The sequence below is a fragment of the Rosa rugosa genome, chromosome 2, assembly GCF_958449725.1.
Source record: "Rosa rugosa chromosome 2, drRosRugo1.1, whole genome shotgun sequence".
In the NCBI taxonomy this organism is placed as follows: Eukaryota; Viridiplantae; Streptophyta; class Magnoliopsida; order Rosales; family Rosaceae; genus Rosa; species Rosa rugosa.
In genome coordinates, this window is record NC_084821.1 from 28,243,366 (window position 1) to 28,259,394 (window position 16,029).

The window sequence follows — 16,029 nt, forward strand, 5'->3', positions numbered from 1 at the left end:
CCTGAGCTTTCTCACATTTGAACCCATGAATGGTTTATTCGTAAGAGGTGAAATCAAGGCAGATAGCTAGACTGAGGTCTTCTAGACTAGGAAGATGAGTTTCTGGCATTTTCGTATCTCATAAAGGACTTTTTAATTTGATGGGAAAAATATATCAGAAAGTTCTTGTATATACTACATATGTTTTAGTAGTACTTATGGTATATGATTCTTATGAATCATTTGTTGGATAGTTAAGACTTGAAATGCTTGGTTGATGATCATTGGTCTGTTTCATCTATGGTTATTGTTTGTAGAGTGCCGCATAATTGGCTTTTCTTGTACTGTACAATTGAACAATAATTTGTTTCATTCATGTCATACATGGAAGTGTTGGTTTTTAAAGCTGGGCACTAGTAGATTTATGAGACAACCATAGGAGATCAAGTACGTGTGTCTTTATTCTTGCCATCTGATATACGTTATGACTGATCAATTTGGTGTCTAAAATCCTATTGAGGATGTGACAATGTGGTCGTTTGATATTAGGAGCCTCCATTATTAAAGCTTCTTAACAATATAAGCTATCTATTTGTTACTCATAACCCATAATGTTTCTCCACCCACTTTATTTTTGTTTTTTCCCGGATTTAAATCACCGGATACGTCATTTTCTTTCACAGCTCAGCTCCATAATTAGTATCCTGTAGTGTAGCTAGTTGAGGGTGGTGGTTCGGTGTATTGCTTGTAAGTACGACTTTAATGAAACTTTGCAAAACATGAGGCGAGAGTTACATGTCTAACTTAACTTTAATGTTCTATCGAATGTCTTAATTGCATCAGCCACGATGTTTGAAATTGACGATTGCTATAAAAAATTTAGAACAGTTATTGTTTCCGGGGCTTACGACGAGTAAAACTATTGTCGGGGTCTGGAATCACGAATCAGTCTTGTCCCCTTTCCTTCTCTTCTCGCAATCTATCCAACACAACAAAAGTCAGAGAGAAACCGGGTTTGCCGGCCTAAAACTCTTCGACGTTTAAGTCAGTAATGGTTGATAATGTCGAGAGAAGAATTAGATAAGAGATCTTACCTGTTGTAGAAGATTTTTGGCTTTATATAAGCGCTAGAGGTCGTTGAGTCCTATTCAATTCAGATGCAGGAGAGGCATGCTCCTCTGTGAATATGTCCACGCCGGGGCTGGGCCAGCTTGACCGGTCACGTCGTGGTGGTTCCAGTGGGTCCCGCTAGTGATTATTTGGAAATAAGTCTTGTTTTCTTGCATGGTATTATTTGAATATCATGCAGGTGGTATGAACAGTTATAAATATTTCAGATTGACGCATTCTTTATGGTGTTTATTAATTCGGAAAACAATTTGTCAAGAGTGTACGTAATTATTAAAAAATCTTTAATTTCGGCATGCACTCACTTTAATCTTAGCAATTATTGTTATCATTATCATTTTATTTTAGAAGTGAAGCTTTAGATGTTATTGTCAACAAACATCGTCCATTTGCGAATGCAACCAATAAACTTTAAAGTTGTAAAACATTTTGAGGAATAAGACTTGCCGCTTATTCACGTACACGCCGACTAATAAAATTGAGCACTGAAGTTTACACAAGTTGTATTACAATATCTCCAAATCTAACATCCGTCGGACAGCTTACGGGCCTTTTAAGAAACATTACTAGAAAATAGGCATTCGAGACCGATGTGCAAATTGGGCGCTTAATTATAGGTGTATTATGTTCTTCGATGTGCATGTATTGTGAAAATGCAAAATGTAATAATTTAAACACAAACAGTAGAGCCATTTTCTAAAATGAAGAATAAAATTTATCATATAATAAAAAAATATCGCGCATTTCATATCATATCATGTATAGTACCAATTTAATTTTTCTAATTCGATGGAGAAAAAGCAGGTGAACGTGAGATCACAGCACATAGATTCCAAACTTGTTCGCTACTTGCCAAAGCCTGTGCTTTGTTGACAATGGGATGACGTACATCGTGATTTCGCTCTGCGATGATATCGTGGCATGATTTTCCCCATGAGACAAGATCACGACAACAAGCATCAGTCACAACCGTACCTTGATAAACGCTTTTCTCTATTTCCTCTCCGCACTTAGGGGGGAACTTTTCCAAGCATTCCTTTACGGGCTTGGTCTCGTGTTTGTCTGAACTGTCGATGGCAACGCACTCCGTCCAAATTTTTTCGCCCTTTGCCAAAGTTTGAGCTTTGTTTGCACTAGAATGACGTCCCGCAAAGGACGTGTTGAGGAAGGTATCGTGGCATGGTTTACCCAACTTTACAAGATCTCGACAACAATCATCACTCAAAAATCCATTATTGAAAATGCTGTTTCCTACTTCGATCCCACACTTTTCGGTGAACTGTCTTTCACACTCTTTAACATTTGCTGGCCCCTCTAGTGTTGGGGTTGCAAAAGCATTTGATGTCACCTGCAAGAGAAAAATCACCAAAAGATGGTACCTGCTTGGTCCGGGCATAACTCCCTTTGCAATGTTATGTGATTACTCACGAATGTGTTTTCTGGTAATGATCGCTTTGTTGGAGTTTAGTTTCATGTGATAATATATTTATAAGGGAGAAAACATAACCGCATTTAAGACTCAAATGAACTAACTGTGTAAACGCTTATGCGCTCTTTAAAAGAAGTAACGTGTTTAATTGTCTATCGGCTTTAAATAAGAGAGTTACATTTAAACAGTGCGTACGTGTTTCGATAGCTCGATTATGTTTCAATGATTTACCGCTAAATTATCAAGTTTTAAATGCAGATAAGTATTCAACAAGTGGTCATTAGAGAAAGTTCACCCGTTGGGTCACCTACTATTCACTGCTTTTTAGTGTATATATATTTTCATTCTCTGGGTCACGAAATACACTGTGCCCGTGACCCAGGGCACGAAATACATTGTGCAGGTCACAATGGTGACCCAGAACACTGTACAGGGTGACCCAGGGCACGAAATACAATGTGCTCGTGACCCAGAGGGTGAAATTAACACTAAAAAGCAGTGAATAGTGGGTGACCTGGTGACCCAACGGGTGAACTTACTCTTATATATTACACTATTTATGTATCAGATCATTTAAATTCTCAAAATTCTAGACAATTCCACAATCAAAATATGTTTAGGTAATAACTGTGGACAAAAAATTAAACGGGCTTGTTCAAGCACGGCGCAAAGCACGAATGGGCACGAATGGGGCCGGATTAGCCCATTTGTCACCCCGAATCTTTGTTTTTTGGAAAATTAATTTACCACTTCTAAATTCATTATGTATAATTTTATCCTTCTTAATAAATTCAATGATTTCGAATATGCCTTGGGTATGTTTTTAGTGACCTAGTTTCCCGGAGCTAGGGTGAGATCGGAAACCTAGGGTTTTCTTTGATCTGCATTGTTTCTTGCGGCCATGAACGTGTTGTTCTGGAATTGTCGGGGGATTTGCAATCCTTCCACACGACGTGCTCTGAAGATCTTAATCTCACAGCACAAACCGAAACTGGTGTTCCTGATTGAAACTAAAATCAGAGATGAGGATGAGTTCGAGCGACTGCGATGCAACCTAGGGTTTGATCATGCAGAGGGTGTGATGAGCGCGGGGTTGGCTGGCGGTCTAGGCTTATTCTGGTATGACGATATGAAGGTCCAAATCCGGCAGCCTTCTACGGCTCGTTTTATCGACGCAGTGGTAGAGGAAGGTGATGGTCTTACGCGGTGGCGATTCACGGGGTTTTACGGTAATCCGGGAGCTGCTGATAGACACGAATCTTGGGATATCCTCAAGGCTTTGAGTGATGACGATAGCCTACCGTGGGTTGTACTCGGCGACTTTAACGAAATTCTGTTGGCATCGGAGAAACTGGATGGCAGACGGCGATCGGAGAACCAAATGCGCGGTTTCCGGGATGCGTTGGGATATGCGGAATTGGTGGACCTAGGGTTCCATGGGTGTTCGTATACATGGAGTGACTCTGAGACGAAGGTTCGGTTGGACAGGGTGGTTGCTACGGCGGCATGGTTGGACAACTTCGTACACTCTCGGGTCATTCATTTACCTCCGAGCAAGTCGGACCATATTCCACTCCTGCTCTGTGTTAGTTCAGTTCCTATTATCCAGAAGCAGAAATACCACAGGTTTCGGTTTGAATCACTCTGGTTGAAGCATGAGGGTTGTCATGTGACGGTCCAGCAGCAATGGCAGCGACCGGTTCTGGGGCAGCCTATGTTTATGGTCTCGAAGAAGATTGAAAGGACATGTATTGCACTCGATGCCTGGCAACGAAGTGTGTTTGGGGATAGGCAGAAAGCATTGATGGAGATTCGATCAAGACTGGAGGAGCTTCTTAGTTTGTCATCGACTCCGGCTTTGTTGGTAGAAAAGGGTAGTTTACTGGCCCGCTTGGAGAGCTTACTCTCGGAGGAAGAATTATATTAGAGTCAGCGAGCTAAAGTCTCATGGCTTAAGGAGGGAGATCGTAATACAGGCTTCTTTCATCGGAAAGCCTCTAATAGAAAAAGAAAAAATTTCATTAGGGGTCTTTACGATGAGGCAGGGGTTTGGCAAGAAGATGATGATGGTGTAGAAACAGTGGTTGTGAGGTACTTTGAGAAGATGTATAAAGCAGGAACTATTGATGCTGGAGCTTTGGAGGAAACTCTACAGGCTATTTCTCCTTCTGTTACGGAAGAGATGAATACTTCTCTTTGTTCTCAATATACTTGTGAGGAGGTGAAGGAGGCTTTGTTTCAAATGTATCCTACAAAGTCTCCTGGACCGGATGGAATGCCGCCTTTATTTTTCCAACATTATTGGGAGAGTATAAGGGATGATATTACTGGTGCGGTGCACAATTTTCTACAAACTGGTCAACTCAACAGATTAATTACACGCATATTTGTTTGATTCCTAAAGTTGCTACTCCTGAGTCTATGGCAGATTTGAGACCAATTGCATTGTGTAATGTAATCTACAAGTTGTGTTCGAAAGTTATTGCCAACAGGTTGAAATTAATCTTGCCTCAGATTATATCGCCTTTCCATAGTGCCTTCATTCCAGGTAGACTGATAACTGACAATACCTGGGCAGCTAATGAGTTAGCTCATTTTATTCATAACAAAAGAGCAGGTGAGGAATATATGGCCTTGAAATTGGATTTGAGTAAAGCCTATGATAGATTGGAATGGGGGTTTTTACAGAAAGTAATGGAGCGTATGGGTTTTGCTCATAGTTGGGTGAAGATGATTATGCAGTGTGTTTCTTCTGTTCGTTATTCATTTCTGGTTCGAGGCAAGCCCCGGGGTTATGTGGTGCCTTCTCGAGGATTGCGGCAAGGGGATCCTTTATCACCGTATTTGTTTCTCCTTGGAGCAGAGGGTCTTTCTGCTTTGCTAACAAAGAAGGCTGATTTAGGTGTGTTACCTGGCATTTCTATTTGTGATGGAGCTCCCATGGTTAACCATCTTCTCTTTGCAGATGATAGTATGTTGTATGCGAATGCTAACTTACAGGCTTGTCAGGAAATTAGTAATGTATTGACGGTGTATGGGAAAGCATCTGGGCAGCAAGTAAATTTTCGTAAGAGCTCTGTTACGTTTAGTAAAAATGTGGACCGTGAAACTCAGAATTGGCTAGCCAGTTTTCTGGGTGTTACTGTAGTAGAGTCTCATGAGAAGTACCTTGGTTTGCCTACATATGTTGGAAGGAATAAAACTAGTACTTTTCAATATATTCAAGAGCGTTTGGATCAGAAACTTCAAGCTTGGCAGGGTCGGCTTCTTAGTGGTGCTGGCAAAGATATTTTGATCAGGGTGGTGGCTCAATCTTTACCTACATATGCTATGAGTTCTTTTCAATTAACAAAGAATTTTTGTGATGATCTTCAGCAGAAATGCGCAAGATTTTGGTGGGGGAGTACTAATGAACAAAGAAAAATTCATTGGAAATCCTGGCAATTCCTTTGTAGGCCAAGGAAAGAAGGAGGTTTAGGATTCCGAGATCTACATGCTTTTAATAGGGCTATGCTAGCTAAACAGGGCTGGAGAATTGTTCAATTTCCGAATTCATTGATTGCCAAGATGTATAAGGCTAAGTACTTTCCCGAAACTTCTTTTTGGGAGGCAGAATCTCATCCATCACCTTCCTTTTCTTAGCGGAGTATTTCTGAGGCTAGAAGCGTTTTAGTCCAAGGGGCACGTTGGCAAGTGGGAGATGGGAATGATATATGGATTGGTGATCCATGGATACCTAGAGATGCTCCATTTCGGTTATTACCTGTTCAGAGAGGTCGGGATGCTGCTTGGAAGGTTCGTAACTTGTTGAATAATGATGGCAGCTGGAATGAAACTTTAGTACAACAGGTTTGTCATGTTGATGATATCCCCTTCATTTTGTCTATTCCTCTGAGTAGCCGAAGGGTCAAGGATCGTTGGGTGTGGCATTTTGATTCTAATGGGCGGTTTTCAGTTAAGAGTGCTTATAAACTCTTAATGGAGGAAGAGATGGTGCAAGAGGTTTCCTTGCAAACACAAGATCTATGGACGAAGCTATGGTCAACCAATGTTCCAGGTACAGCTAAAATTTTTCTATGGAAGGTGTTGAACAATTGTTTACCTACTATAGTTAGATTGTTAGAGAAACGGGTTCCTTTGGAGATTCGGCCTTGTGTTCTTTGTGGAGTGGGGGATGAGACAATTGAACATCTTTGTAGGCTATGTCCGTTTGTGAAGGGAGTGTTGGAGGCCGTGCCTGGGATAGAACACATTGCCTATTCTTCTAGTGCTAGGCAGTTGCAGTTTATGGAGTGGTTTTGGAGTTGTGCGTCTAACTTGCCCCCTAATTTATGGACAACTTTTGTTTATAATTTGTGGGGTATTTGGACGGATAGAAATAATAGGGTGTGGGATAAGAAGAACATGGATGTGAACCAAGTGGTTTTGCTTTTGTCGGCTCGTCTCCAGGAGTACCAGAGACACCATGGTAAGGGCCAGGGTGGAGGAAGTCGGCGCGTAGTTCCATGGAAACCTCCAAGTGCAGGGTGGGTGAAGATTAATGGTGCATTCTACAAAGAAACATGTACTGGGGGGATTGGAGTCATTATTCGTGATGATATGGGGAGATGTTTAGGTGGTTATTATGCCTCAGTATCTCATGTTTCCTCTTCAGAACAGGTAGAAGCATTGGCAGGGAGGGAGGCAGTCTCACTTGCTATTCAGCGTGGCCTCTCTCCAGTTATTTTTGAGACCGATTCTCTTACTCTTTTTCATGCTACTAAGCAGAGAGTCATTCCCCATACTTCCTTCATTGGTCGTGTGTATGATGACATTACCTTTCATCTGCAGCAGATGCCGGGTTCTTATTTTACTCATGCTTATCGTCAAGCCAATGTTGTGGCTCACACTTTAGCTCGTTTTGCTTGTTCTTCTTCTAGTTCTTTATTTTGGGGCCTAGAGCCTCCAGCTTGTATTGTTGATGTACTATCCAAGGAGTTTACCTCCTAATTTATTTACGTTGACAGTTTCTCAAAAAAAAAAAAAAAATTCAATGATTTCCAGTAAAACAAATAATAAATTACTGTGATATTGTCAACAAGAAAAAATTGACTCTTCTTAAGTTCTTTTGGAAAAAATTTCCTACTCAGTATTTTTTTTTTACTCTGACCTTGTAGATTTTAGTTGAAGGAGGAGTAACTTTTTGTAGATGAAAAAGAACTAGGCCTCCTCATGTGATTGATTTGAGGAGTGATTAAAGAATGCACTTAAAATAAAGCAGTGATTTGCTTTTTGGGTAACGAGTGATCTCCTCATGTCTATGCAATAACTAATTAATGTAAAATGTTATATAACGCTGCAGAGTCATTAAGAAAATAATGATAAAGAGTTATTGCGCCAATAGTTAGTGAGTAATGCGTGCACGTGATTGGTGTGGTGGGTTGGTTGTTGGTTCAAATCTTATAAATGTTTTGTTTTTTTTGAATAATGTTTTTTATTTATTTATTAAGATTTCAAAAGTTTTATTTATACTACAAATATAAAAGCGGAAGAAATATAATTGTCATACAAGCCTAGCGTGCTGGTTGAGCGCTTCACTTGTAAGTTGTATGTGCCGACGGTGTTCGAATCTAATTAAAGTCTCTTTGGAAAATAAAATTTTTTATTGCAATTTTAAAGAGTGGGACTAGGGCTGTCGATGACTCGTTGAGTTGGATAGGCTCAGTTTTGGGCCTTCAAAACCGATATTTTTTCGGTTTCCAAGTATTAACTGATTACCGATCCGAGGTTTTTAGTCTTCAAAATTTTTGGTATGTTTGGAATATCGGGATTCTAAATATTTTCATCAAATTGCACAGCCGGAATCTAGAGTGATCCACTATAACCTAGATCTAAGCCAAAGGCCATAATCCTAGACCTAACTGATTTGTGCATGTAATGTTATGCTATGTACCTAGTTTTACTCGTTTACTAGTCATTTAGATGGTAAACGTAAAAATTTTCACTTTTAACTTTTGAAGTCTTAGAAATGAGCTTTTTCTTTGATTCGATTTTTGAGAAAACTTTCTTCATGAAAGTTGTAGATTACATTAAACCGAATCCATCGACATGAAGAACATCAATATTGGAGTTCATATGACGATTTTATGGTCTATAGAAGCTAGGTTATTGTTTCAGGAAACACCTAAATAAGGAAGTTTCCCCAAATGGAAACCTTCCAGTTTTGTCCTAAAGTTTCCAAAAAACATATCCCTCGACCTGATACTAGTCTGAACCGACCCAAGTCGTTCTCCGCTGTCTGGCCACCTGATGTCGCGTCACCTGTGCGGTATCGTCTCTTCACGCTTTGGAGACCCTTGTCCCTGGTTTGTATTAATTGCAATTGTGGAAGAAGAAATTGAAGCCTTTCTTGTCGTGGGTCCAAACAGAGCAACCCAAATTATTCTTCCTCCTGCGTATCAGGGTTGAGGCATAGCCATCTTTGTTACTTGCTCTTTTAATTGTAGGATTTCTGTTTATTCTATCCTTGTACAATTTGTATAAATTTTGGTCGAACTACTAAATTTGCTCTGAAAAGATTTGTTGTGCCCCACATTTAGTCAAATGTGCCCTTATACTCTACTATTTAATCGATCATAACCAACCATTGATTTGTTCATTCATTTTCTTATTAATTGCTGAAGTGGCATTGATGTGGACCACCTAAACAACATACTACATCTTAGGGAGCCCTTCTAATGAGGATCACTAAAATAGGGCTACTTGAGGAGGTTTGGGAGACCCACTTTTTGATTACGATACGGCAAATCAACCGTTAGATATTTATGTATGCATGAGTAGATCACTTCTGAAAGTTTTCTTTTAAATTGCTAATCGTTAAGGTATCAAACTAGATCAAATCAATGGACGAACCAAATCGGTTTGACAGTTCATGTTCATAACTAATATATCAAGATTATGAATGTCTTAACGATTTTCAATTTGGTTGAAAAATTGCATAAATGATCTACACATAAATATCTAAACTCTAACGAGTGTTTTGCGGAAATTTGATTGAAAAGTGAGTCTAATACAAAAGTCTTCAACTAGTCCTCATTTTAATGGTCCTCATTAGAAAATCTTCCCTACATCTTAGACTACATCATATTCCCAAAAAGAGATGATTAAATTTTATAAACTACCTAGAATACCCTTTTTTTTTTTTTTTTGAAATAAAGAATTCATACCAGTTGTATGACCTTGGTTCATAGATAAGAATAGTACAAAAGAATGGACTACTCTGTTTAGACAATGATAGGGCAGAGTAGTCTATGCTAACAAAAACACATCACCTTGTAGGAACTATATTTTATTTAACCTTAAACGCCGAGCACGCAATTGTGGTACGTTGAAGTTAAACACTTCTACATAGGGCTGGGATCGGGCCGAGCCCGGGTAAAATTTGATGGGCCCGGGTTATGACAATTTTTTTCGGGGCGGGCCCAAATAATGATTTTTTATTTTTAGGACCGAGTCGGGCCCGGACAGATTTTTACGGGCCGGGTTTTCCGGGTTTTCGGGCCCAATAACCTGATTAGGAGGAAGAGAAAAAAAAAATAATAGCTAACTGATACAGTGAAACAAAATGAAAAAGAACAAGTTCCAAACTTCCAGTTTTCCACATTCCAACAATTCAAAGTCCAACTGAACAAGATCCACACTCCAACATAACAAATTGCAGATTAAAATCTTCCAAGTTTCAAATAAACAACTTCATAATCAAATAGTCCCAACTTCCAAATAAAGTAAAAAACAAGTTCCAAACATTGTAGAATGCTAAAGTGTTCCCAACTCCTTGAACTTGGCTTCAACGGCTTCACTTTTTTCTTCTCTATCCTCTTTCTCTTGATCTTCTGTGATGTTGGAGGCTGCTTTTCTTCTTTTCGTTCTTCTTCAGAAGCTGGAACAATTTCTTTCGCCATCGTCGAATCATCAGTGGCCATATTCAACACTGAAACTGAGGAGGGAAAAAAAAAGAAGAATCAAAACAGAAAACAATATCAACACTGAAAGCTAAAGCATAAATTCAACAACTTGGAAACAACAAAAAATAAAAACAAAACACCAAAATTTTGGGTAAATTATACAAAATTAACCTGCAAATCTGTTCCTTTGAGGAATGAGGCCTGTAATTTTTCACTTGCAATCGTCAGCTCTTGCAATTTTACAATCCGAAATTCCTCAGAGTTCTCATTTTTTGACCCCCTCAATGGACTATCTGCATTCACTTCCTGCAGCCGAAGCTTCTCCCTCGCTTCACGAAGCTTGATTTCCAACAACAAGAAAGATCAGCAGAGACCCACATCACCAAGATCAGTTAAAAACCCTAAAAACATTACAAAAAAAAAAAAAAAAAAAAAAAAGGAGCAAGATTTATAGAAAGAGGGAGAGATTGGAGCTATGCGTACCACGGTGGTGGTGTTGTCCTCCACGTCGGATAACGGCGTCATAGACCTTCCAGGTGATATCAGACGGTGCAGATCTTGACCTTCCCAGAATCCCCGCAACTCAAAGAGCTTCCTCGCAAATCTTGACCTTCATTTCCTCGCAGACCTTCCTCGAAGATTCTTCACACGGCCATGAAAGATTGAAAGGAAATCGCATCAATTTTGGTTATTGGAAGAGGTGGTTTCGAATTCAATCCCAACAATGAAGTTCAAAGAGAAGGTTTTACTTACAGTGGGTAGGAGAGATCGAACCGGCGAGGGTGTGTCGGCGGTAGAAGCGGCGACGGGGTGGGTCTGCGGATGGTGGCCGAGAGAGAGAGAGAGTGAGTCGAAAACGAAAAGAGGCTGAGACAGTGAGACTGAGAGAGTGAGGCTGACTCGGTTAGGGTTGAGTGATTTAGGTTTTAGTTGGGTTAGGAATCGCCTGTGCACACATATTGTAAGCCTGAATACTCCTACCAATAATATGCAAATATGTGTCAATTGCACCAATTTTCGGGCCTTCGGGCTTTTTTTTTTTTTGATTTCTTGGGCCCGGGCCCGGACCGTATTTTATTTATTTCGGGCCGAGCCTTGAAAAACATGTACAATAAATATTAAAGCCCGGACAGTTCGGGCCGGTCCCGGGCCGGTTCCGGGTCGGGTTCCGGGCTAAAATCCCAGCCCTACTTCTACAAAAGCTCATAGAGACACTTATACTAGCATAGAGATTATTCTAAATAAACAAAACTAGGCAACCACTAAGAAAAAACCCAATAAAAATAGCAAAAGAAGATAATTAAGCTGTAGTCCCAAAAGCCCACAGCCCAAACCCTCCCCTTCCTATTCAAATTGGGCCAGACAAAAGAGACTAGGGTTGAGTTGGACCAAGCCCATAAGCCTAGCCCACTGCCCCCCACCTCCTCGTCACCACCAGGGGTCACCATTTGCTTCCACGCTGTAGTCGCCGGACCCGCCGCCAGACCATGACGAGCACCACTGCGCTCCAACCAAGATCCCACACCGTCCCTGCAATCAAAACCGCTGCTTGCCGCTGCCATTGCTGAACACTACAACGACCTCTGATAAAAAAAAAAAAAAAAAACAATCAGATCTGCGACTTCAAAACCAGATGGCCGACCTCCGATCAACAATTGAGCGAGATCCACCAACCACGAACCCAACACAAACTTTTCACCTCCCCTGGAAAACACCACCAACGCGCCTCCACAAAACGAAAGGCACAACCTGTCTAACTCCGTGCGTCGACGCTGAACTCGGCGTTGGCAAAGCTAGGGTTGCTCTCGCTCTCCCTCTCGAGATCTAAATAATTTTCTGGGAGAATATCACAAATAGTTACTCAACTTTTACATGTTCGACACTTTGGTCACTCACTTTTTAAATATATCACTTTGGTCACTCAACTTTAACTATGTTAATCACTTTAGTCACTTCATTAATTTTTTTCATTGAAAAAAAATTATTTACCACAATATCAAGGATATTTTTTACCAACGAATTTTGTGAAAAATTAAGAAATCTGAATTGGAATGAATGGGAGAAGTGATTAAAGTGAGACAAAATGCCCCTTCGGTGACTTAAGTGATTGACAGAGTAATAGTTGAATGACCATTTGTGTAATTCTCCCTAATTTTCTCCTAGAACAATATTATTTAAAATAAAGAATCTAATATATGTAGAACAATAGTTGAGTGACCCTTATTTAACTTAGGGTGCGGCTATTGCCACCCTATCATTTACTTTGTTCACCCTACTTGCTCATTACACCCTACATTTTAATTTCAATTATTAAATTTACTTATCTAACCAATTTCTCTTTCCAAAAATATTCTTATATGACATTATCTAATTAAAAAATAATTTGTTTAACGAAAATCTCTGATTTAATTATACCAATAACAAAACTAAAATATATTAAAGTTTTTATTATCATAATCTGATTTACTTCCATTTTTTTTTTCTTTCAGTTTCAATGTTCGTCTATTTCAATCTATATCAAAAAATTAGTAGGTTAACAACTATGAGCAATGAAGAAAATTTTTTTTTTTTTCGTGTTTTAATTTTTTACTTTCATTGTTCATAAAGAATATTGCAAAGATTTTGATGAAGTTAACACTAATGGTTTTGTGAATTGAATAACAAATTAACCATGAGAGAACAAAAGGACAAAAAAAAAAGTAATAAATTCAAATTTTGGTGGAGCTAGAAGAAGAAGATTAATGTTATCCAATAAGATACAATATCGTCTAATTTTGAAACGCTTCTAAATTCTGACCTAGCTCTGCTAGGGTTTACTCGACGACTTTCGACCTCGAAAAATTTATTCATCATGGCTCTTGGTGATGCATCTGCGGCTAGGAGAGCGGGGATTTTCTCCTTTATCTTTTCTGGCTGGCCTGAGGACCGCGATAGCAGAGGTTTCCTTCATCGTGTTGTCCTGAATTTTGGGTTCTGTTTGTTACTCGGTTTCAGTGTTGATCTGATCTCTGGCTGGGATGTTTTGCCTCCGATGCCGTTCCAGGCGGGGTCTTCTCTGGAGGCTAGTGTGATGATAGATTGGTGTGATTTTGATTATGAGTCGGGTCAAAAGACTTCAGCGGCAAAGTCTGTATCCTTGGCGTCGGGCTTGGGATTGGGCTCGTCTCTTGAGCACAGGATCGGGATAGGCTCCGGCTTTCGGCCTCAGGCTCGGGAGTGGTTTCTGTACTTGAAGGTTGGTATGTTGGTGTTGGGATCGGGATCGGGATCAGTCGGGATTGGTTCCGCTTGTCGAAGTCGAATTCATGACTGCGTCCTGCTCTTGCGCATAGGTGGTGGCAGTGAAGCTCTGATTTGGCCTTCCAGGAATGATGTTGTGGGCTAGTCTCAACTTTCTAAGGTGGTCGCCGGCATGGCCAGTGGAGTCGTCAGTGGTGGCGGCGGGGTGGAGCAGTCGAGTGCTAGGGTTTCTGCAACATTGGACTGTTGGGCTCTGTCTTGGCTTGGATTGGACTGAGCTGCTTTGGGTGCAAAAGGCCCTTAGGGCTTCTTTATTTATTGTTTAAATTTCATTTGGATCGCAAGATCTAGTTGCTCGGTTGTTACATTTTTTTACTCTGCTTCTAAGTTTCTAGGTTTTGTTAGAATAAATGTGCTTAATTGTCCTTAAAATGTGGGTGTACCCGGGAGTGCGAGGTTCTATTTTTCTTAGAATAGGTCTTTTGTATGTCCTAAATGACGGCTCTTTCTGTCGGCCCCTCAGGGGTGTGTCGTTTTTGTACTGCTTGCTGAATTATAAATTTGACTGACCTCATTCGATTTAAAAAAATGTTATCCAATAAAAAATTAAATAGTATTTGTATTTAATTATCTGGTTATGTATTTAGTTTTCTTTACAAATTTAGATTTTAGAAAATTAGTGTACCTATTAGTCATTTTACACTTTAAATAATTCAAATGTTTATAGAGTGAACTAAGAAAATTATAAGGTGGCAATAGCCGCACCCTTTAACTTATTTAAAATAAAGAATCTAATATATGTAGAACAATATGATAACTCAGAAAATATTGAAAAAAAAAAAAAACAAAAGCAAGAAAATTTTTAGTTATTCTCGAAAAAAAAAATAGTTGAACTTGTGCAGCTGCATTCGAATTTTTTTTTGGGAAAATGCTCATTTACCCAATTTTAGCTTAAAATGTGCCCACTTGCCCGACTAAGAGTTTTTAAACCCCATTTACCCAAAACACTCTAAGGGATTATTTCCCCTTTACCCAATTAATTCTTTTTATTAATTTTTGGGACTTTTTTGCCCTCTCCTTCAATCTCTCTACTCTCAGTTTCTCTCTCTCTCTCTCTCTCCCCCTCACCGATTTCTCTCTCCTCCCCCCTCACCGATTTCTCTATCTCTCTCTCTCTCTCTCTCTCTCTCTCTCTCTCTCTCTCTCTCTCTCTCTCTCTCTCTCTCTCTCTCTCTCTCTCTCTCTCTCTCTCTCTCTCTCTCTCTCTCTCTCTCTCTCTCTCTCTCTCTCTCCAGAAGACGTCGGATCTCTCTCTCCCTCCCTCCATCCCTCCGGCAGGTCGCCCACGACGCCTGCTCTAGCCATCGCCGCGCCGAAACTCGTCGTCGTGCTCTCCGCTGCCAGGCTCGACGCCAAGCTGACGGTCCTCGTCGCTGAGAAGCTCGGCGAGGCCGGGGTTGACCTTCTGAAGGAATCGACGACGGACTGAAAATGGCTATCTGCTATTGTGCAGTCATAACCATAAAAGTTGTAACATTAGTGCCCCCCAGTAGACTTTGTATTGGGGGCCAATGATGACTGCTTTATTTATAGACGGACTGAAAACTGCTATTCCAAAGTAAATGTAGTGTTAAATTGCAGTAGTTGATAAATGAAAAAAATTGTGTTGTTTGTGTCAGTCTAGTGGGGGGCAGTAGACAGAATATTGACCCTCATAATGTGGGTTTTTAGACATTATCTGTTGTTTTGAGTGTGAATAACTTGTATAATCTGCGAAACATAGGAAGCGGTGTAATGTTTGATGGTCTATTGGGGGGCAGTAGACACATTAGTGCCACCCAATAATGTCTTTCTTAGGAGACAGTAATCATCTCTTGTTGATTTGTTTGTGATAAAGTGCAATACACTGTGAATCCTTGAAACTGGTGCAAGTTTTAATGGTTTAGTGGGGGGCAGTAGACACATTACTGCCCCCAAATAATGTCTTCATACGAAGTCAGAACCCTTCACTTAACTGGTGCAAGTTTTAATGGTTTACTGGGGGGCAGTAGACACATTACTGCCCCCAAATAATGTCTTCATACGAAGTCAGAACCCTTCACAAAACTGGGGCAAGTTTTAATGGTTTAGTGGGGGGCAGTAATAATGGTTTAGTGGGGGGCAGTAGACACATTACTGCCCCCAAATAATGTCTTCGTGTTAAGTTTAGGGTTTAGGGGCAGCGTTAGGGGCAGTAGACACATTGCCGATGAACTGCGACGAGGACGTTGGAGTGGCTGGATCGCCGATCAATCGAACGGCGACGAGAAC

General features: G+C 40.2%; 1 protein-coding gene across 1 annotated transcript; it reads left to right on the forward strand.

Moving 5' to 3' along the window:
* The first annotated feature begins 4,640 nt into the window (after positions 1–4,640).
* On the forward strand, positions 4,641–7,525 carry LOC133730612 (uncharacterized). Its single transcript, XM_062158170.1, has 3 exons — positions 4,641–4,866; positions 4,965–5,836; positions 6,179–7,525. The coding sequence occupies exons 1-3, from the start codon at positions 4,641–4,643 to the stop codon at positions 7,523–7,525; spliced, it is 2,445 nt and encodes an 814-aa protein (XP_062014154.1).
* The last annotated feature ends 8,504 nt before the right edge of the window (positions 7,526–16,029 follow it).